The 24002-nt window shown below is 43.0% G+C and overlaps 2 protein-coding genes and 1 non-coding gene across 4 annotated transcripts in view; all 3 read right to left on the bottom strand.

Moving 5' to 3' along the window:
• Positions 1 to 13448, bottom strand: part of LUC7L2 (LUC7 like 2, pre-mRNA splicing factor) — a 29071-nt gene extending 15623 nt beyond the window's left edge. Inside the window, exons 1-2 of one of the 2 annotated variants that reach the window (XM_066183562.1) lie at positions 13318 to 13448; positions 3592 to 3686 (exon numbers count right to left, since the gene is read on the bottom strand). In XM_066183562.1, the coding sequence (XP_066039659.1) occupies positions 3592 to 3686; positions 13318 to 13378 (156 nt within the window). In that variant the 5' untranslated portion in view covers positions 13379 to 13448. The remainder of the gene's footprint in view (positions 1 to 3591; positions 3687 to 13317) is intronic. The other variant, XM_066183563.1, reaches the window with a different exon arrangement.
• A 2075-nt stretch (positions 13449 to 15523) lies between these two features.
• FMC1 (formation of mitochondrial complex V assembly factor 1 homolog) lies at positions 15524 to 16992 on the bottom strand. Its single transcript, XM_066183564.1, has 2 exons — positions 16324 to 16992; positions 15524 to 16227 (listed from the first exon to the last, which is right to left on the bottom strand). The coding sequence occupies exons 1-2, from the start codon at positions 16450 to 16452 to the stop codon at positions 16033 to 16035; spliced, it is 324 nt and encodes a 107-aa protein (XP_066039661.1). The 5' UTR covers positions 16453 to 16992; the 3' UTR covers positions 15524 to 16032.
• Positions 16902 to 16974, bottom strand: TRNAR-CCU (transfer RNA arginine (anticodon CCU)). Its single transcript has one exon. It is a non-coding gene; the product is annotated as a tRNA-Arg (tRNA).
• Positions 16993 to 24002: the final 7010 nt, after the last annotated feature.

Raw genomic sequence — 24002 nt, 5'->3', positions numbered from 1 at the left:
ATACAAATAGTTCCAGAACCAGTGGGACAACTGGCAGATAAATCAACTACAGATTAAAACTCTTTACTAACACCTATCTTACACATGTGTGAACTATCTAAACTTCTCTTACACAGTAAAAGGAGATACAGACAATACATTCAGTGAGCCTAAATGGATTCAGCCCACCATGAGAGGGATACCCATGAGCAGGTGAACTCCATCTTTCTCTAGGCTCCATTCCTAGATACCTTCTGACTTCAGTGCAAGCTTCAACACCCAGCTCCTCGGCAGAAATTTAAATTTAGATGTCTTAATCTGGAGCTGAACTCCACTCCTAATAAGATTAAAGTTAATACTGTATTCAAGTAAATTGCTAAACCAAGGTCTCGATTAATGTGGTTTTAGTCAGTAAGAGTCCTGAAGAGCTGCATGCAGTAAATTTAGGAGCATCTAAAGAAATGTTTAACTGCAGGGTGAGCCAACAGAGCCTATTTTCAAGTCTATAATAAATAAAATGCAAGAAGTAATTCTTCTCAACAAATACACATAAATACAAAGTTAATTAATTGACTGAGCCGACAGGAGTTTCTGAACCATCATTTGCAAGACCATGTATAGTATTTGTGAAACTTTTTTTCATCAGGGAAGCACAATCGAGTTGATAAGAAATTCAGATTAATGCAGAAGTGTTGGGATTTTCAGACAGTTACTGGGTTACAACTATTCAGGACACTGGTACATAATAATAGCCTTATTAAAGGTATTAGTTTTAAATCTTCCCACCTTGTCATTTTCCTTAGTACTCTGCTATTCATTCAGAAACATACAAAGATAGAGAAAATGCACACACCTTATAAAACCTGCAGAAGACAGCACAGACCTTACTTACATCCAGAGAACACGGCTTAACAGGTTCACACCATAATGGGGGTGTCATCTGATTTCTACATATGCAGCTTCAGTCCCCAATTCATAATATGGATAAACAAACATTCTTGTAAAGAAAAAAAACCTACCCCACACCGAAACAACCAAGAAACCCACAAGTCTTATCATCGGAAATCATTAAGGGTACAAGTAACAATAACGCCCAAAAAAAAAAAAATCGCTAGGTGTAAGTAGGAAAATTATTCAGTGTCTCATCAGCCAGGGTCTACAAAGTCTTACTAATTTCACATTATAAAATTTTTAGCTCAAAATGAATGAGCAAACTCTTAGACGACTGACTTATATATGTGAACTGGTGCCCAAGTGATCATTAACACAAAATCACCTCCACCAGGCCAAGACACTTCTGGCTGCTTGACTTGAAATTTCCAAGTCTACAAACCCAGAAACTTAGCAGCACAAAGACACATCCATAAATAAAATCCCTAAACAAAAAGTATTCACACACTACCTTTATCAATATATATTGCAATCTGAGGTTTTTTATTGCCAGGGGAAATCAAAGCCTTTGCAGAGTTTTGGGAATTTGGCCATTAAGGGAAAGAACACACTAAAATAACAGGGGCCTACTCATGTGAGTCACTTTGCCTTGTGTTATCTGTGAATGTCCTTGAGTGCCTTTGAAAGAGTGGGTGGACTAGACATGTATATAAGTCTGCATTTTGCAGACAGGAACAGTAATAAACAGTACCTAGGAATTGTAGATCACCTTGTGACACACAAAAAAAAAGGCAATTGACATCCAGTGTTTTACGGATCACCTCGTCAATGAAGAGACAACCTCATAAAAATGTCCCCAGAGAACCAACTCTTTCAGGAGCATTCAGGGACTTGAATAAAAAAAAAAGTCACTCAGTGTTTGTTATTATAGGTCTTGAATGTGAAGATGCATCAAGATCTTCCTATCAAAACTCTGCAGAAAACTTCACAGTCATTTTCTAAATCAGTGACAAACTGTTCAGTAAGACTCCACGCCTCCTGCCCTTTTAAAAACCGCTATTAATGGAGAAGGTCCATTTCTGCAGATAATGACCAGGTAAACAGCAGAACATCACACAGCCCAGATAAAGCCTGTCATCTTTTGAGTCCCCTTTCTACTACTCCCACTAACAGAATAAACTAGTCAGTGCTTTACTGCACCCTGATTTACATTGTGGAACACATTTTATACTAATTGCATTGTATACTAATTGCATGAGGAAGGAAAAGACTGATATTCCCGAAAGACGCAGTTCCATTTAGTATTCCAAGAGCTGCAGCAGAGGCTGCTGTTCAGCCTGAAGAAAACTTCCAGTGAGGACTCAATGTGTGCCTGATGCCCCAGCCTACATGACTGACCTGCAGTGTAAGAGGAGCTACTGCATGACACCTAGGACTTTTCGGTTCTGAAAGATAAACATTTCTTCACTTACAGCTGTTATAGAAGTCTTTGTTTACAGAAATTGGACCACAATGAAAAGCTGTCAAATGAATCTTAGACAAGTTTCTTCTTGTGGATCATGACCAATGCCTTTTTGTTTTGATAGCACACCAGTAGGTCCAAATCTCCCCCAAGCAGGAGTTATTTTGCTCACCACACAACCAAAGCAACATCCAACAAAACAGATGGGTGAAAAGAAACACATTGTTCTCCCTTTCCCCCCATTTTGCTTGGTTAGTAACGCACAAACAGTTCAAAATAAACCTATATATACACTGATACACAATACTACTTCAAATAATCCTTCAGACTGATTTTCCAGTACTTATTTTGCCCACTGCCAAAGGGTAACAAAATGTGCCAACGTCAGTGAAAAAAGCTACCTTAGCAGCATTAAAAACAATAGGCACATGGGACTCTGTGTATCACCATACTATATCTCTCTACTATGAATTATTCTAATCAAACATTAAGATTAAATAATCAATGAAACATTACTCACCTGCCTTTCACAAAAAATAAGCTTAAACATGGATCACAAGGTAAAGCACAAGCACACTCACAAAGCTACCAGCCTGTGTCAAAGCCTCTTGTTTCCTATGCTCAGGTAGTGGAACTTCTACTACAGAGTGTGCAAAAGTCCAAGTCAAACAAGTTACTAATATGCCATAAATGGAGATTTAAAATTTGCTTTAGAACTGATGACAATGGCACACTGCGTGGATATTGTATAGTATGTGTCACTATCGTATTAAACATATCTAAACTTTCAGAAATCTAATCAATTAAACTTCCAATTATTTTCATTAAAATATTTCTGAAGAGAGAAAAACCTCTCTACTTCTCTGTACAAATACATCTGTGGAATACTTTCCCACTACAACATACATTTTTAAGAAAGTAACTTCATTATGCATCCAATGTATTTTATTTCTTTCCATTACTTGCAACTGTACCACCGTAAGGCCACTTTGCTACAGCACAACTGACGTATGCAACGTTATGTGGCTTTTCACCTTACAGCAAATGATGAAATTTAGGTAATAATCAGAATATAGAACAGAACAATTTTAAACTTTAACTTCAGAACCCATAGAATAGCTGTTTATGCAAGCTCCTCTGAACTACCAGAGAGTGCTAGACAGTCGCTGAAAACCATGAAATTTAAGGAACTACTACGAAGAATAACTGTAATTCAATTTCTCCAGTTATCTAATTAAACAGGAGATTTGGATACATACAGTTCCAGAGAGAACATCATGAGGGCAGCAGTTGAGGAGGTGGCTCTTGCACACTCGGTCATCACTGAATTTGATTCGCTGGCGGGTCGTGTCACCTGTAATAGAGAAATCAGCACACTGCAGGTCAGAAATCTGTGGCACTCAGACACGTTCTGCAGGTTACATGCAAAGCATTAACAGAGCCCTGTCACTAAGACAAGGTCAACGGAAACTAGAACTCAAAACAGTCTATGCTTCCTTGTCAAATAACACCAAAACCACAAAGGTCTGTTTTAATGCTCTAGAATGCTATTTAAAAATCCTCTCACACTTCCCCTTCAAAAATGCAGCAGGAAAAGTGCTTGAAACCAGAAAGTCAGTAGTAGCTTAAAAACACTTTGAACATTTTTTAAGTGAGCTATATAATGCTCTGTTCAGACTTTGCAAGAAATAGTGGTGTATTTCTATGCAAGAATTAGCATATCAAAGCAGCCTCATAAACACAAAATGATACACATTGAGTCTTCACCAAATCCCACCTGATACTCATTTTATGGTTTTGCTCTTGGATGCAATGCACCCTTTAACATCTCTTGGGAGTAGCGTAAAGAGTTGTCAGAAGAATGATTTGAAATGGTTACAAACCTGAAAAAAAAGATCACTCAAACATATGGGCATTGCCTATATGAAAAATATTTTAGACGTACTTGTACATCTCCATATAATAAACCTTTTTTCTTTTTGCTTCTACATGCTGTTTGTTGGGCTGGAACATCTTAATTGTATCTTCATTGTGGCAGGTTGCAGCTCCTGCATCAGCAGAAGCATCAACCTGCCCAGACACTGAGGTCCAATTGCAAGGTTAAATAACCCCTTCTTGGAGCAAGACCTGAAGTCTTCAGGACAAGGAAACCAGCTGGTATTCTGGGGATGAGGGCTGAACATGCTTCCCTTCCAATCACAGCATAATTGTCACTGTTTGAAATTCGGAACAGAGATCACTGCAATGGCTCTCTTCTTGTTAAGACACAGGCATGAAAAAACACCTTAATCTCTCTAAGGATACAGCCTTTTTGGTTTTTTTAAACGTAATTTGATATGATCTCTAATCATGGAAAACCTACTGGTGAATTACTGAAGCAAGAAGGGCTGCTGGGAGAAAAAGTCACATACAGCTCACATAGCAGCCTCTTACATTTCATCAAATATTTTAAAGAGTGTAGATACATTTTGCAGTTATTGAAGGTTGTTTGTTTTTTTTTTATGGCTTCATGATTTGAAACTCCAGACTTCTAGATATGAATCTCTTGAACAATTCAAGAAGCCATATTCATTACTGAGGTTAACTATAACAGAGAAGAATAAAAAACCTGTATCTTTTTAGTGAAACCTTTCTTACTCTTACATAATCAGATTGTTAAATATCCGTTCTATGTATAGGATGCTAATATATAACATTTTCAGATGGGCCATGTTTCAGATTAACAAGTAAACAAAAGCTTTCATGAACCACACATGCTTAATTTGCCTCTGGGATACAACAGGTAAAACCTGTAACCCACACACCAAAGAGCTTCAAAGCAGTTCAACAATAGGTTTTCTAGAGGACAACCTTACTGCTTGGTTATACTTACACTACTAAAATTTAGAGTAATCCCTTTACAATCATGCCTGCTACTGCAGTAAAGAGTTTTGCTCTTATTTTTTTTCCCCCCTTTTTTCTTTTTAGGAGGTGGATCTTTATTTTTTTTAAACACATAACTGCGTTTGTTCCACATTCATTAACACATCTGAAAAGTTATTGATAACTCACGGCTCGGCGAATGCGGGGCCTTTCTGACACTCCCTTGCAGATTGATGTAGGCAGGCAAAGATACATTGAACCTTTATAAATAAAACAAGGGGCCAGATTGTTCAGTTTGAATAGAAAAATAGACTCTGCCAGCAATTTTAACACAGCATCTAGAAATACATGTTGACTGTAAAGATTCTTCTATATAAAGACACATCAACAAAGTCAAGTATTTAGAAAAACCCCCACAGCTGATGGCTTAATAGCACTAACCTAACAGGAGTCAAGGAGTTACCAACACCAGGAAATTGCTGAAAGACTCCGGTTCCTCAGGTCAAGTTGGCAAATGGTATTTTCACAGATGTTACCTCCAAGTAGCTTTTTTTACACCTCTACCACAACTAGGTACTGATACTACAGCTGAAATACAGTCTTTTTTCATCCAAGTGGCTAGCATGATGGTCACAATTACCAACCCGAGGACAGCACTGGGGGCGGGGAAAAAAGGTGCCAGAAACGAATCAACAACAGCCTCAAGAATACTTTACACATTTATATTTGTGTTTTAAACCTTTATTCTTTCTATACTGTGCCTTTATTCAAGCACCTAAAAAACTTTTAGAAAGGTTCCCTTACAATTATGATTGTGGGATTTACATTTTCTTTTCTACAAAAAGCAATTTTATACATTTGCTTTTTTAAAAATATATGCTGTTTCAGAAGGAAAAGTTTATCAAAAAGAAAAGGTGTGATATACCACATTCTAACAGTGACTGACTTCTGTGTCCCACTGGCAGCTCATCTGCAAGTCTGACAGCCTCAGAAGGAAATGCTTTTATTTCTTCATGAATTTTGTGAGCTCAAATATTGTAGTGCACACTTCTGGGCAAAGACACAAGATTTATTCTGCTGCTGACCTACAGATGAATCACCCTGAGTGGGTGATGGCCTGGGATCTACACAGGCTGCTGGGAGGGAGGGAAGAATTAAAATCTATGGATCCACTCTGCACCTGACATCCTGCCTACAGCAAATGAGATTTATGCAGATGCCTTCTAAGAACTAAAACAACACAAACAGATGTCTTCTTAAGCCAAGAATTTCCACAGTACAGCAGGAAACCAAGATGCTACTCCTGCTTGTCAAACTGTAATAAAGTTGATATCTTCTTTGTATGGTCAAATGAACAAGTGAATGCTAGATCTAAATAATCAGTATCAAATAAAAAGAGCTTTATATATTCTGTAATAAGAAAATAATATACTCAGGCAACAAGTAGCTGCAGTCACCTAAGTTTTAGAAGTATTCTTGAACACTTATAACGAGGACACTATCATGGATATTTTAGACCTTATTACAAATTCTACTTTAATAGGTAAATAATTAAATTAGCTCAGAACAGCAGTTTATCTAACCCTGCCACTGAAGAACACCAAAATATTCAACTACTTGATCTTTAAGACTCATGGTCTGGAAAGAAATGAAAGTAATTTACCAGGGCCTTACAGGAGTCAACATCTATTACTGTAAGCCATCCCTGTGTTTCCAATTAGATTTTTTTCCACTAAAAGAAAAATCATATAGTTGATAAAATTTATATGGAGAAAAAATAAATAAAAATTTCCCCAAGAAGCATTAGTTTTAGTTTTATTTAAAGTACCTGTCCCAAACCACATTTCTCTAAGAGATTACTTTCCAGGTAAACGGAGAACTTTGAAACTGAACTGACAAGAAAAAAACCAAAACACCAAGGAAACTTCTATACTTGCACATTTCATACCTTTATAAGCATAAGGAAACTGCACACAGTTACACAAATATTCAAGATACAGTATGCAAAGATACACAAATATTCAAGAGATTATTGGAAGTAATGTGAACTTTCTAAAGGAAGTTTTCTCTTTTGTACAGAACATACTGACTACGAAATTAACATCAATATTCAAGACCAGTGCATATTGCTGATTGAGGAACATCCAGAGGCTAAACTTACAATGTGGATTTGTACTACACAATTCACTTTAACTCCCGAGTCCAATCTATGAACAAGCCACCACAATGACACTCCTGTTCAGTGCACTTTAATCACAACCCAGCAAAACAAACACCCATCAACAACGTGTACAAAGCATAGCAACATCCCTGTAACAATGACTTCTTTGATCCAGCATCTCGCTGTTCTCCTGCACTCTAATACACTACTGTCAACAATCCCAAAGCACTGAGGAGAATTTCCCTTTATAATCCCACTGTAACTGCTAATTGTAAACCAGTGGTGCAATCCCGGCAAAGGAAACAAAGTGAACTTTCATTTTCATGCTGCTGACTTCCTCAATTAAGCTACAGCAACAAAAATTGGATAACTTTCCACTCACATTTTTGAAGCATGAGTCCCAACATGTTGGCAAGGGACACTAAAAGCTTTATTCAAGAACTACTAACTGGGTGGAGTAAGCATTTAAGCACTGTGTGTCAGTTCCAGCCCCAAAGCAAGCCCTGCCTAACCAGTATCCAACACCACTGTTTAACTGAGGCATACGCAGGCACAGAAGATCCTGTTCCTGCTGCACAGTAAATGGGCAGCTAATTCTGATACTCCTGTCACTAACACTGGACATGTCCTGACCCTAACACTTCTAGAATAATACAGATTTCTAACCAGAACTGCTTCTGTTTTACACCATGACTGAAGAAACACTTAGGAATGAAGAATATAATGAAACCATCCTTTATCTAATGCATTACAAGTGGAACAAATATCAGAATGGTTTCCCTGGACGTATGAGTATGTCCATTTGTGTCTTCATAAATGCCATTTTAGACAGCATCCCAAGTAGAGAATAACTCCTCAAGTCCTTCATTGTTCCCATAATTTTTAAGGTTTAAACTATCAGAACGTTCTAACAAAACCAGAAAATACAGACAACTCACTAAACAGAACCATTGCTCTTAAAACCTGATCTCTCCTGACTAATAAAGCACCTTTTCATGAAGATCATGTGTTGTGACTGTTTTCAGATTTCTGAGCCGATTTCAGTTCAACATTTTGGGAAGAAGTTCAGCGTATGAGATATTTTTCTCTGCCTTTGCTGCTGCTCTGTACTTGAAAGCAGAGTTCTTGGAAGAGGCTCCAGGCTCCCTATGCTGGCTCCCAGCCCCGAGCTATCCAAAAGGCTACAAAGTCCTCAACAATGATATATCAAAGTTTAAACACACATACTACCTTCTACCTCCAAGAGTGAAGCACAGTGGAAACCAAAATCTACCTAACCCTGCAAAACACCAACCCTCCACCCATTGTTAAGTACACAGAAATTCTTCAGTAATCCCATACTAAAGCAAAGAAATTAAAAAATGAGTTACAAGTTCTAGATTACACCTCTGTTACCATATAAAGTGTGCCACCAAACACAGGATGACTAAAATAGGCCCAGGAGTGTCACTTCAACTCCTTCCAAACAATGAGGACAGAAAACACACATTACTAACCACTACTAAGGAAAACTGAAATATAACCTAGAAAAACCAGTTACAATGTAAACAGATGCCAAGAGGGTATTATAATCTTCAAATGCAGAAGAAGATGATCTACAACAAGAAAAGTGTGTGTGCTAGTACCAGCTGAAAAACTGAGTTAAAGACTTCAAGCACAGCAGCTCAGCTCAAAAAGCCAGCAGGTGAAGTAAAAAGAGGTGCTGACTGGCTTCTGTGGAAGGCTCCAGATTTTTCTGCTACTCACAGCACAGTATTTGTTAGGATGCTTGGGAGAACCTTTCCATGACCACACCTAAGTCTCAGAAGCATGCAGAAATAAACCTGTCTCTTAAGAGAACCCAATTAACTTTGCTAGATTTTCGTATTTCCAGACTGTAGTCCAACTTTGAAGTGGTGGCAATTACTTGAATAACACAAACCAGCACCACATTCCTTTGCAACAGTCAAGTCTTAGCAGTTTCAAGATGTGTGGCACCAGGGCCACTGGGATCTGCTGTGTCTGCACTGCTGTCACAAGTAATGATCCTGCTTCACCCTCTGCTGCCAGCCAACTCTTCAGGCTGTCTCCAGCACTCGGCTCCTGCAGCAAGGCAGGGCATGCAACTGACCCAGTGGAAAACGAAACACTTGGGCAAGGTAAGCTGATTGGAGATAAAATGGGATCTTTCCCATCAGGCCTTTTACAGAAAACTTGCCAATCTTTGCCCATTTAAACAACATTCTGGGGGAAAAAACCACAATCCTTGGGATACTAATATCAATTGTTAACATTTCACTCCATTTGTAAATGACTCAACTTACAATTGTGATCCTACCTGTAAGGTTCACTCCTGTCTTCAGGAGAACCAGGATGGCAAAAGCAGGGTTTACCTAAGCGTGCTATTAAAAAAGTTTACTCAATTTTACAGTTGAAAAACAGTATTTTAAAAAATAAAAGTACTTTTCTATGTGCCAGGTACTCCTAAATGATGAGTTCCTGCACCTCTGGTCAACAACAAAAAATTCAACTTGAACTAACCTTTTACCTATTGACATATGGAATAAAAACTCCTTTAGTTGAAGTGTTAGCAGGAAAAAAAGACCAAAACAAAAATATTCATATAAAAGTACATAAGATTAGCACCTGGTTTTCAGCACTACTTATTTCTCAGTATATGAAAAACCCGTATTACATATTCAGTAATTTATACTTAAAGCCTCTCTAGGTATGGCAGATTATCAATACTTGAAATGCCATTTCAGAGATTTTTTTTCAGCCTGCAGCCATGACTATATTAAAAACAACCAGCTTTTTACTAGCACCAAAATCAAAGGCACTTTTAGGGTTTTTTTTTAAATTTTGGCACAGTCCACATCCAATTCAGCTTTTCACTCGTCAGAGAAATGCGCAAGAGAAGGTTAACCTAGGTAATATGCAACGTCTTTCAAAAAAATCCACTCGCTTTTAAATAATAACTAATAAATGTTTTTCCCAGGCGTATAGAAGAACCAGTCCTGCCGTGCAGACACTGATCTGCATGGCTATCACCAACACAACTGCATTTCAGACGGCCCAGCCGTATTCCAGAAGTGCAGCTCAGTGGCGAGTCCTGAGGAGCAGCAGCCAAGTGTCCCCAGCTCCCCTCTGTGCCAGGGGTCGGTCACAAGCCCCACGGCCGGGCAGGCACCGGCCAGACACAACGCCGTGTGACTGTGAGCGCATCCCTCCTGCCGCCCGAGCAGCCGAGGGAGGAGCAGGCGGCCAGAGAGCTCAGGAAGCTCCGGGCTGTCCCTGCCCACAAGCACGGGCCCCTCTGGGAAAGGGTCCAGCTCGGGGCAGGCCTGGAGCAGCACACCCGCACGCTGGGCAGCCCCGTTTGGCATGAGGAGACTCCTCGAACACGGATTATTTGTCATTAATATTCTCACAGCTTAGTGAGTACTTTTTGACCCGCCGTGACCAATACGGAACTTGGGCTTTCTAGGTGTTCTCGGAGCTTAACAGCAAAGGCATAAAAATATTCCGTCTTACTTCCAGGCTTTTCCATTCTGGCCCTAGGGACCCCAATTATGAGTCTGCACACTGGCCCACAAATTACAGCCTACAGCTGATCTCCTAAAACCACGTTTGAGCATCTCACTGTGGAATTTTCAAAACCATTTTCAGAGCACGTTCATATTTTCTAAAAATGAAACTATAACCTAAAAGGGGAAAAAACCCCAAACAAAAAAACCCTCCTACATATATATTCAGGCATGGTCACCGGTTTTACATTTACCTCTGAGCTTTTTCTATTCCCACAGAAGAGATCAAATGTTTGATCTGCCTTTTCTAAAATATGTAAGACTGTTAAGCCTTCGTATTTTAGGCTTCTTAAAAAAAACCCTACCAGACTTTGTAAAGTTTAAAACTAAAAAGCACTTTGGTAATATCGAACAATATGAAACAAAAACATTGCTCAAGAAAGATTATTTTTTCAGAAACTCCATTATAAACTCTACTGTGTTGCCAGGCAGAGCAAAATCAAAGGCAATGGGGACAAGTGGTGGCATCAAGAAATAAAAGAACTGGTGCATTCTAATGAAAAGCTGCAATTTGCATGTTAGCAGAAATAGACTAGTTGCCTATTTGTAATAGGAAAATAAAAAACCTAATTACCCCAAACCCCACTATTCTCAAGGTTAGCAATATTTCAGTGACCTTGATCCTGGCCTTGGATTTATTAAGTATCAGCTCTTCAATAGAAGGTTCATTTTCAATGCCTGTGTACAGTTCAGTGTAAATAATGCTCCAGCTCCAATGACCTTTTTTTTTTTTTAACTAGAAAGATGTTACACAGAGATCACCAACCCAACCATGGAAGCCAGTTTTACAAATGGCCTTTTCTCATCCTTATCCGAATCCTGCCCATTTTGTTTAAATGCTTCCTTTCTAGACAGTTTCTGAACAGCTCAGCACATGCGGTTTAGGAATTACAGGGTGAGCACTAGGGGGGGAATACAATTAGCAATACAATAACTGACTCCTTACAAAGCCAGAGAAAACATAGCCTGAAATGGCTTTTCCTGGTTTAGACATTAGTCACTTAACACTTCTGGGCAGCTCTCTCAAGTAAATCACACTCTTCTCCCACCACCCAACAGAAAATACCTTCAGAAACTGAAACAGCTCCTCCACCCCCCTCAAACCTTCTGTGTAGTCTTAGGGCAGCCTTAAGACAGGGATCCAGGTGCCAACACTGGGAAGACTTGAGTTTCATAAGCACAATGCTACTTTACCAAGCCCTTAGACAGACACACACAGCCACAACAGGATATATTGGAAAACCTTCTGGAGCAAGACAAAGCCGCCCCAAATTAGATCCTGTATGATGACAACTAACTAAACAGCTTTACTCTAGAAGACAGTCTTTGCAGAACAATAATTTAGAACTCAGCAGAAAGCGTTCATGATACAAGACGTATGCGTAAACCAGTTACATTTATTCGAAATTCTGGATTTTATTAAGAAAAGCTGTCATATCACATTAGTCAGGACATACAAGGTACATCTCACTTCCCACATCCTACTCGGTGCATGGGGAAACAGGTAATCCTTAATTCAACACGAAGCTTCAACAAACTAACACGTCCGCAAGGGTGAGTACAAACTGAGTGTGAGCATCACACGCAGAACACTGAAATTATCTCTAACTGCTGCCTACCCTCGGGCGCAGTATTCTCTTGTAAGTTAAGAGCCGCACAGCATAACTGGAACTCCTCTTTTCTAGCAGCCCTCCCAACCACCTGGATTTATGGGCGAGTGCCGCTTCAGACGTTCAAGCTGCTCGCCACGCACCCCTACAAAAACTGCGGGGAGCTTTACACAGCAATACTCTGTACCGTGTGATCCGCAGAGCGATCCGAAACCTGACTGTACACCTCGTATCTCCCTATGGCTATGACTCCCTCCAGATGTTAAGCCTTTACTCGGCTGTTTAGGGCTTGTTTTTCTAAGAGTTTGTCCGCTTGGGTCAATCCCACATTGCCTTTTAGAAACCGACAGCCATACCCGCCTGCTGACTGACACGATGGTTTGGGCCAGAATTCAGACAAATGTATGAAGACACAAAACCCCACTCTCCTCCACTGAAGGGGCTGTTGCCTGGGGGGGATTTTTTGGTTCGCTGTGTCCTCCCCTCGATGATCAGAACCTCGCAAGCGCCAGCGCGGCCAGGCTGCGCGCCGCGGGCACGGCCAGGAGCGGACCACCCGGCCAGTGCGGCCGCCGCCGGCAGCTCGGCGCGGGGAGGCGGTGCCCGGCTCCCCACACGATGCCGCGGACGGTCCCGGCAGCCCCGCCCCGCGGGGGGTACGGGGAAGGGCCTCGGGCCTGCTAATGCCGGCGAACACCGCCCGGCCCTCCAGGCACCGCCGTGACCTCCGGGGCTGCGGCGGCTCCAGCCCCTCCTCCCCGCACGCCACGGCCGGGGCGCACTTACCGTCCCGGGACGTGCCCATGAGCTGATCCAGCATGGCGCGCATCTGGGCCTGCGCCGACATCTTGAGCGCGAGAGGGCCGGCGCGGCCGGGCCGAGTCACGCCGACAGCGGCCTACAAGGCCCGAGGCGCGGCGAGCGCTCGGCCCTGCCCCTTGCGTCACGGGCGGGGCCGCTCCCGCGTCGCCGCGGGGGGAGGGCGGGAGCGGGCGCTGCCCCCGCCTGCCTTTCCCGGGGGGACGCGGAGCGGGAAACTCGCCTCGCGCCGGGCCCGGTGCCGCCGGCTCGCGCCCCCGCGCGCTCCCTCGCTCCCGCTCCCTCCCGCGCCCGCCCCGCGCGCACGCCGGCGGGAACGGAAGCCCGCGCGCACACGCCCTGCGCGCCTTCGTCCGCTCCGCGACGTCAGCGCGGACGGGCCGCGGCGCTCGCCCATTGGCCCGCCGGCCTGCGCCGCTCGGCCAGTGACGCACCGCGCGGTGAGGCTCCTGATTGGGCCGCTGGGCTGGGCCCTTGGGGCGCGCTGATTGGCCAGGGAGGCTCGCGTGGCCGCTGTGACGTCACGATCTCCAGGTCGGCGGCGGGGCCGGGCTCCGGGCGGCCCCGGGGAGCGCAGCGTCAGGATGGTTCCCGCGTGGGGACAATTCCCGCTGGGAATGACGTGCGGCACCGCTGCAACGGCCCCTGCTTTTATCAAGTGCCGGGTGCAGTCGTGGTAAGCCAAGTTACTGTAATACACCGCTTATTGGAGACCCACCCTTAAAACTGAGGCTACCGCCACGTGCGGCTGATAATTCAACTTACAGGGCACCTAGATCAATTAAAAAAAAAGAAAAATCACGAATTTTACCCATTATAACTCCTGCATTTTGTGACTCTCCCTTTGTCAACCGTCGTATTGCCATCTAGTGCCCAAAATCCGTCACAAAGATCAGTTCTAATCGTCTACAAGCGCTGCCGTGTTCAAGGTTAGCTCCATACGAGTGAAAAAAGGCAACGCACAACCTCCCCTAACAATAACCCCCTCACCCTAATTATCTGTATTTCAGAAGGACTTACAGTGAAGATGCTCTTCTGTTAAACGTTCAGGGAAAGATTCTCTACCCAGTGCCCTTCAGCTAATTAGAATATGTCCTGGATTTGCTTTTTCTTTAAAATCTAAATTTACTTCTGTTACCCATCACTTGGGATTGAAAGGGAAGTAAATGGAAGAGACATCAATACTTGCTAGAATTGTCTGTTTACTACCTTGGTACGCTTCGGCTAAATTGAGAAATTTTAGCGACTATTTACACCAACACCATACACACTTTAGTTCCTTTTACTCATGAAAGAGCATCTGTGTCTGGTCAAACGATCACTTTTATTTTTTTTTTTTAAATTTCCCTTCTCAAGCAATATACTATAGAATGCAGCATTAATAAATGCAGCTCATTAAATAACCCAGAATAAGCAGCGTGTCACAGCCATTCTCACTGTATGGTGACATCCCACAACTCTCATCTACTGAGATGAAAATAAGTTGATACTTTCCCACTCGTTATATCAACGCTTTAAAAAACAAAACAAAAAAACCCCACCACTAGTGAGACACTGTAAGACTTGCAAACTGGAATTCTGGTCAACAGAACCCTAAAACTTGTAGTTCACATCTCCTTGCCTTATCTAAGCAGCCCAAATATCCCCATTTCTAAGGATCCACTGTGCCTATCCACTATCCTGTGGGGATTAAACCATCCTCAAGTTTTAAATACAAAAGAAGAAAGAAGTAGACTTAGAGGAATTCATTCCATTTGCAACGCTTTTCTGACAGAACACTTTCTTTCCCCTGGCAGTAAAAAAACCCCAACACACTCTTCTTAAGAGTTGGCTTCAAGCTTCTCCCCAGGTAAACCTCACATTTTTTAGCCATTTCAAGTCATTCTTGTTACAGATTTCTTACGTATCTTGCATACAATTCACCACTTTCTTGTGCACAGCAACAACTCAAGACCTTGTTTTATAGAAAAACTTGTCATTTCAGATTTGTGAGATGAGTGAGAAAACACAGTCCCGTTTGTGTACCTCGTGTGACTGGCTAGTCAGTTCCTTTCAGCTTTTCTGAGATTCAGTGGGTGAGGGCAGCACAGGAAGCTGGCAGTCACGGACTTGACTTCTCAGGGACACTGAGAAACATGTAACTCATTAAGAATTCATCTTTCTGAATTGCAACTGCTCACTCACCGTCATGAAAAAAAACCCAGAAAAATCTTTAAAATGGAAGAGGTTTTGTGCTACTGCAATGCTCGCCAGAATCCACAGATGCTCCACAGAAGAGACGTTTTTCTTGGGAGTGTAGAAAATTCTGCATACACAGAATATGGCTGGAAAATGCTTCAGTAAACACTGGACAAATTCTCTCACCTACCGCTTTTGAATCACGTGGAGGAGCCACGAACCCCTGCCTACAACCCCTCAGACAAGACAAGGCTGACATGTTTTTCCACTACAAACGACATCTCTGTCAACCCGTGGAAGGGCGCCCGTCATTAACACACATTCACAAGGACAGGACGGGCGTCTGGGAATCCTGATAAAGGGAGAGGGGTTGCTTGTTTCCAGTTATGGTTTTACATCATACCCTAAAACTGCCAAAAGGCACCTGCTAGAGAACCCAGCCCGTTCCAGGAGCTCTAGATATTTATTTATTGAGGAATAAACACTGAACACAGCAGTCGCGTCTCAGCCCTTTCCTCCCGGCTGCTGGGGCAGTCTGAAGCCCACCAGTCCGGCCACCTCCTGGGGCGACCGCTCGCCCCTGCCGTGGTACTCGCGGTGCAGGGCCTCGTGCTCGCGGACGCTGCGGAGCAGGCACAGGTAGGTGGCGGCCTGGAAGTGCAGCTCCTGCTGGGCGCGGCACAGCTTCTCGCTGGTCACCTGCGGGGAGCGGAGCGGCTGTCAGGGCGGCCCCGAGGCCTGGCCGAGCCCCGGGGGCTCCGCGGGCCGGGGTGGGTAAGGGAGGGGCGCGCGTACCCGGTGCGCGCGGAAGGCGGCGAGCACGTGGCGATAGGCGGGGCTGTCGCGATAGGAGCGGCCAGCGGCGAGGCGCAGCTCGCGCAGGAGCGCGCGCAAGGTGCGCAGCGGGGCTCCCAGCGCCGCCATCTTCCCACTCGCGCGCGGGCGCGCCGGCCAATCGAGCGCCCCCGCCGGGCCTCGTCCTCGCGCCCCGGCAGTGCGGGCAGTCGAGCGCCGAGCGATCGATCGCCTCCCCCTACTCTCCGCCGCCCTTGCCCGCCATTTCAATCCTTGGAGGTCGAGCGGCGAGGCCGGGGCGTGCCCGCTGCACGCCTCGCGCTGGGCCCTACGCCTCGTCGCCGGCGCGTGGTAACGGAGCGGGAGCACCGGGAGCCATCCCAGAGGCGCAAAATACGGCGGGAAGCCGCGTTGGGCCGCGGGCACGTCCCCTTGAGTTTCTGAGGTCTGCGGTTTAAAAGGGGTTTCGCGTCCCGCTGGAGCAAGAAATGGACACCCAAGAAGGTGCCCAGGAGCCACAGACCCGAGGCAGCCGGCGGCTCGCAGGCGTCCGGAGAGCAAAAAAAAAAAAAGTAACCCACCCCAGATGGGACTCGAACCCACAATCCCTGGCTTAGGAGGCCAATGCCTTATCCATTAGGCCACTGGGGCTACGGCGGGAGGTGACGCTCTGTATAGTTACTTCTCTCCTGTCCCCGCCCCCTTTGTGGCGCGTGTCGAAGGCCGGTGATTGGGCAGCGCCGCCCTGGGAGCCGGAGCCAGGCGGGGGCGTGGTCTCTCAACGGCATTGGGAGGCTGCCTCGGAACAACGCGCTGTGCCCACAGGGAAGCGCTCCCTGCATCCGAACCTTTGGCGGTTTCAAAACGCTGGTCCTTGCACACAGTGTTACCCTCACCCGGGTGGTTGCCCTGACTAAAGGAGCTCCCTCCCCCAAAACAGAAAAAAAACAACAAAAAGCGCCAAGAGGGCCAACCCTTCAAATGAAACCTTTTCCCATTTTTATTTTTGTGAGAAGCCAAAGACACAGGGCTAATATGTACATTCCTCTTTATTTAATACAGCACAGACACGTGACACATAAAAAAACAGAAAAGTACACTCAAGAAAAAGCCTGTCGCAGTCAGGGACAGGGAACAGCTACGCCGAATTGAGTAAGGCTCCTACTGCAGAACGGGTCTGCCGGCAAGGGTGGATCCCAGAGCAACGTCTGCCAAAAAAAGCTTGCGCTCCTTTCAGGAAAGCAGAAAAGGACAAGTCCCTTCCGAAACAGGTGAAGGCAGCGTTACCTGCAGGGTTTGCAGGATACGAACCCCATGACTGTGTTTTCAGAGCACTGGTAAAATGAAATGCTCTCCAGTTATTCTAGCAGAGGGCCAATAGTCCTGACCTCTGAAAGCATTGGACTGCTCAGGGATAGGAAACCTGAGTACCTGGAAGGAGGGAAAATGTCAAGTAGTCACACAGAAGAGAGTTAAAATTAGCCCCCCTGACAGGGCTCTGCTAGCCACAACTGGGAATGTGCAGGGAACTAACCGGCTTCTCAACTAACAAAAGACTAACAGCCATTAAACTGACCAGAACAATATACACATTTGGAACTGATGCAAGCTTTTGAAGCAGCAGCTTCTTCCTTTTCCTGCTTCAGTTCAGGATGGAGATAAAGCGGGCAACAGTTCCTCTGGCAAAGAGCCTTACAAACTTTTAAAAAATTAAAATACAAAAAAGGGAGACAGGTGTATTTACAAAATCCATGGCTGGTACAGTACATCATTTTTAAGACACACTAAATGCTACAATCTTTCAGGTCCTGAGATTATTACCAAAAAAACCCTCAAAACAAAACAAAACCAAACCCCAACAACTCAAAAACTTGTGTTCAGGTCCAGTTTTATAACGAGAGAGGAAAGAAACCACACATTTAAAACACAGTATCCCTCGAAGTTATTGGAACACACCTCCCTAAAAAATCCAAATGAAAGTGGTGCTTACCACCCAAATGTAGCTGCATTTGGTTGTTCAGGCTTGTTGTCACAAGAGGGGAGCATTTCATGGGGCAGTTTCCCTGGAGAGCTCATCAGGTAAGCACAAGGCTGTTGGGATCTTCTCTCCATCCTAAGCCCTATGATCCAGAGTGCGTGGGTGTTACAAGGAGGAAGGTGACCTTGTACAAATTCATGCTGGACTGAGTAAAGCATCACAGGAATCACCAACTCAAACAGGTTTGCCATCTCGTAGTAACTGTGCTCTCCTTTGTTTGAAGCCAAGAAATGTTAAGAATTCTAGCTGTGATTTAACACACATTGATAACAAAGAAAAACTCCTCCAGCTTTTTGTTCTGAGCTCCCCAGTGAAAAGCAGGAAAACAGTTTCTCAGCCCTTCATGGTCTGAGGGATCACAGCAAGTCAGGTAGAATTAAACTGGCTATATCCAAACTTGCTAATATATATGTGTGTATATATATATATACACACACACACACACACATATACATAAAGTGACACCAAACAAAGGATACAGAGACCAAACTGCTGTTGAGGGGATGATCCCCACTGCCATTAGCTCTGCAGGGCACTCTTCTTCACTGACTCTCTTTTATCAGGCAGGCCTAAAGGGATTTGTACTCACAACTGTTTTTTTTCCTCCCCAATGAAGTATTCTGAACATAGAGATTTTCTGTCATCAGAAGTTAACATCACAGATGCCCTTCCATTATAAGCACCTGACTTTAAGCTAGAGAATGGCAACTTTTGAAGGACTACTGATCAAATGCTTCTAACTCTCAGTAAAAGACTACAAGTAACAAATCACGTTCACAAGGATACTAGTTTAACTGCTAAAATATAGCACTCCTCAGTAGACTTTTGGGGGGTAAAAAGTAGTAGTTAATTTTGGTTTTTTTTAAACAGTAGTCCAAAAATAAAATTTCTCCATCTATTTCCAGTACAGATCTTGATAACTATGCAAGAACATGGTACTAATTGCTACATGATGGAATCACCGGCAATAAAACACATACTACAGTTCTCATCTCTGAGCTAAATTGTTATTTGTAGTTACACACAAAAAGACTGAAAGACAAGTGAGAAATACCTGGGGACTGTGATTTAGTTTTTATTTAGCTGGCAATTCCCCTTGTTTAGAAGCAACCATTTCAGTGAGAAATTAATTCTGGAAAGAAACCTGGGATATCTCATGAGTTTCTTCCCAAATCCAATCTGTACGTTAAAAAACCTTTCTGCAGCTTCTTAATCCAATTGTGAGAGCTGAATATTCTAAAAAACTCTCAGACTAAAACCTGTCACAAGAAGCAATTTTTAGCTTCCCTCTCAAGCAACTTCATGACACTTGACACTATGTGTTGCACCAGTGAAAGGGTTTCTTTTTTAAAATACAATTTTTTTTTTCATGTTAGCAAAAAGTTCTGCATTACAGACATTCAAAAATACTCAATTTTCTTTGGGTAAAATTTCAATATGTGTTAAGAGGGATAGCTGGGGAAAGGAATGCATGTAACACTGAAACATGTAAATACTTATCTGCATAGTTGATATTAGTGACTACTAATCAAACTAAGGCCTTATCTGGAAAAAGCTGAGAACACAAGAAATTTTCTTCCCCCACTCTGGTGAAATCTGCTAAGTCTCAATGAAGCTCTGTCTACCTTGGCAACTGCTCCGTTTGGCCTGTGAGAGTGGCATCTCCTGACTGGCTTTGGTTGATTCTCTCCCTCTCTTTTTCTCTTGGTACTAGACAGTAGCAAATATGACTATTGATAAAATGCATCTGCACGCATTGCTAGAAAGAAACAAAAAACCCTTTTAGTATTGTGCATGACAGGAGCCAAACACAGTGTATAGTGTTTGGTTGAGATTACTTCACCATAAAGAAAAACTTACTAGCTAATGGTTATTGTTTAAGCAGGAGAACATAGCACTGGAAGAGACTGAAATACATTTATAGATACAAAACATGTTGGTGGTTGGGGAAGAACTACAGCTGCCGAAAATGGCTACAAAATACAGGCCTATATCCTCAACTACTGACAAGATTAGCACAGTTTTACTTATGAGTGTGCAAAAACAACTACAGGGAATCTTTGTACTTCCCCAGTTTTGGGCCAGTTTTAGGCCATGTTGATCTCTCACCATAGCTCACAGCAGCACCAGGGCTTTCTAGAGCCCCAAAAGGCTATTACAGTAGCAAGGGATCACTGCATCATAGAAAAAGGATGATGAAGCCTCACCAAAAGTTTCCACAAGGCATTCCCCTACACAACAGTTATCTTTCCAGGGGCCCGGTAAGCATACTTCTGGCTGCTTATTTTGGCAGTGATTTCTTAAGCACTAGACAGACACAGATTTTCACAACAGCTGCATTTGTTAAAGACTGCAACAGTCAGCCATCATCACCAGCTGTAGATTCCTCAACCCACAGATCAGCCCAGGATGTGTGTTCGCATGGAGAGCATATGTGTTCAAAGGGAATTAAACAATGTAACTGGTGAATGTGGTAAACTTCACTGAAGTAACTTCACCGATGCACCTAAGACAGATGAAGAAGCCCCCTCAACTACCACTCCAACTGTCTAAGCTACCAGCAATAGTCCTATCTTTGACTGGCACCCTTAGGTTGGTAGGAGAAATCCACTTATGGCCTAGTTTACGTAACAGGTTAACTCAAACATGTGAAGACAAGCCAAGAACTGAGTTAGGCTACTCTCTGCCACAGGAACATATTTGGTACTGTATTTTCTGTTTTCCACACTGGTTCTCCACCCATGAAGGACTCCTAATTCCATTCCAACTCTGTAAAATAAACGCTTCCTTTTTATATTGCTGCTTAAAATTAGGTCTTCCCTAGGGGAAGCACATCACAGAACTAGAACAGTCTAGTGATGCATATGCATGTTACCTTAAATTTAGCACTTGGTCCACAAATGAATTACTAATTTCAGGTATTCATGTTTATAATAATCATAAGTTAGATAGATCCTCAGCACAAAGCTGTTAAAATCACTAGATCATCTATTGCAGATAGCTAATTTTGTCCGAGAACAAGGAAACAAGCACAGATACTATTATCACGGTTTATCAGCAGCTAAGAACACATGAACTTACTTTACTGTTCATTATAGTAAAAGAAAAAAACCATTAATGACATCTCAAACTGAGAAGTACAACTAGAAAACTACATTATGGTGAGTGACTTAGGCAGCATGTGAAGCATAGCTAGCTTTTAAACTCAATTAGCAGCTGCACTCTTGCAGGTTTTACCGAATTCCTTCTTATGTAGGATGCATGGTGGAGAGTGACAGCTTTGGTAAACATGAGAATCCTTGCAGTAACTGGTATCAAGCAGATGTGACCAGCCGCACACAAACGATTCCTGCAGTTAGTCTCAATTCAAATATGTTGCAAGCTGCTATTTTAACTTTATTTAGCCCCCAGCTCCCTAGGACTGTCAGCCACACATCTCCGCCACAGACTCAATGATTGTGTGAAGCAGTCCAGTAATTAAAAAGGTTGTTAAGCAGGGCCCATAATGTTTTACTCATTACCTAATTAAGAAACAAATTCAAAATCTTCAGAGAAAAATGCAAGAAGTTTCATTCCCGTTAGCCACTTCCTTTCTCTCATGCATTTATGCACACTCATGCACACACTCTTTTATTGTACTGCCATCTTTGCACAAACGTTCAGCCTTGAAGTTGCATTTAACAGAGCCGGGAGAATGGAGAAGGATAAACAAGTTTCAGGAATATTGCTTATGTGTGTGTGTGCACATGTGTGTGTGTGAGAGAGAATGCACAAGCACACAGAACCAGTGCCACAGTACAGCAGCTATGAAGTTACACACATTACACACTTGGTTTTGTGGTTTTCTTTACAAAAGGGAAAAGAATAGTATAACAGCATAAAAGCCATCTCGGCAAGCTTAAGATTTTCCTCCAAAATGCTTTTCAGCACTTCAGGATCTCTGAGAAAAGGTTTAAAGAGGGTAGGGAAATAAAATTAAAAAAAAAAGGCACTTAAAAAAAGGACAAAGGCCTGAATCAAGTAAGTCTTGAAGGGTTAACAGCCATTTCACCAGAGCTTGGACCAATCGAAGTCTACCAACCTTTTCTAAAATTTCTATAAAATTAAAATTGCATAAAGTGTTAATTAATTGGTTGCTTACCTAATGCTTTAACCTTCTGGTTCATTTTATGAAAAAAAAAAGAAACAAACAAAAACAAAGCAACTAGCAAACCCAAAGAAAAAACCAAGTGTCCCTTTAATGATTTTCCCCCCAGTTCAGTAAAAGATGGAAGTTAGGTGTGGGAGAAAGCCTTCCAGAGTTTGGCTTGGCTGTAGGTTTTCCCTGCAATGCCATCTCCAAAAAAATCCAGAACAAAAGCAGAAGAGGGACCACTGTGCTTTCACCAATTCACTCAAAAACAAACAAAAAATCAAAACAAAAACCCCATCAACCCAAACACCCTTCTAATCCAACTGTGGGCAAAAGCTAATCAAAAGAAAACAAAAAACCCCTGTAAACTAGATTAAAGGTTTGCTAATAAATACAGCCAAAAGTTCATTTTACAAATGTAGCAGCAAATGTGATAAAAGTTAGTTGGAGTCCAAGGTGACTCCCAGAGGGTTACTGGTTCACACAACTGATGGCAGCTTGGGAGAGTTGCAGATTTCTCTGTTTTCATGTCCTCAATGGTCTTGCACCAAGTGGAGAAGGAGTGTGGAGGAAGGGTCAGGTGATGGGACTGCAGGAAGGAACAGGCTTTTAGTACCCATCCCACCCTTAAATCCGTGCATCAGACAACTTTGATCAGATTCAAACACAAAGCAGAACCCAAGTAACTTAAAAGTTACTTCTGATTAGCAGAAAACAGATGTGAAACCCACAGCATCCGCACTTGTGACTCAGTTGATCAGTATTTAGACATGTTTCTCAAATCACCAGAGAAGGCTGGACAAAGTGACTTAGGCCATTTGTGTCTTGGAATGGGAGAACACTGCAGTTATAGTCCAAGGTATCAGGAAACTCTGCAGCCTGTTTTTCATCTAGCCTGCCTTCTTTCTTTGCAAGAGTCCCTAATGATTTAAAATCATTAGTTTTTCCAATCATGGTTTTTGGGACTTTGGATCATGTAGCAGGGAATACTACCCAGACAGTTTCAACATCTAAAACCTATGTTTGAAGTTATTGCTTGCATTTGTTTGGGGCTTTCAGAGAGCTTGACATGTTAGCCCATATACAGTCCCCAAACCAAGTTCAGTCCTGCTGCCTGGAAAAGACAGCTCTACTTGGCTTTCTTATTGCTTGTGAATACTGAGGGTTTATTTAGTATGTACAACTACAGTTTATTTATTAGCAAAGGCCCTTAAAAAGTAGAAAAAACCTGGAGGGGAGGGGGGGAAATGTCTCCAGAAGAGCTGCTGTGCAGAAAAGAGTAAAACATTAACCTAATTTTGCATTCTAACGTTGCAGTAATCTTTCCCATCCTGTCTATGCTACCTGCATGGTGTCTGGGAATCACCCTACTATGTCCTTTGATTTGGCCTTGCTAGTTTAACCAGGGAGACTAGCAAACAGCAAGTAAAGGGTCCCCATCCCCAGTGTTGTTCATTCAAGAGACGCTCCAGGAGCATAATGGCTAACAGGAGTGTAATGACTGGAAAC

Source organism: Chamaea fasciata, unplaced genomic scaffold (assembly GCF_029207755.1).
Source record: "Chamaea fasciata isolate MVZ Bird 193981 ecotype frontalis unplaced genomic scaffold, bChaFas1.0.hap1 SCAF_5, whole genome shotgun sequence".
In the NCBI taxonomy this organism is placed as follows: Eukaryota; Metazoa; Chordata; class Aves; order Passeriformes; family Sylviidae; genus Chamaea; species Chamaea fasciata.
This window is presented reverse-complemented; position numbering and strand designations above follow the sequence as displayed.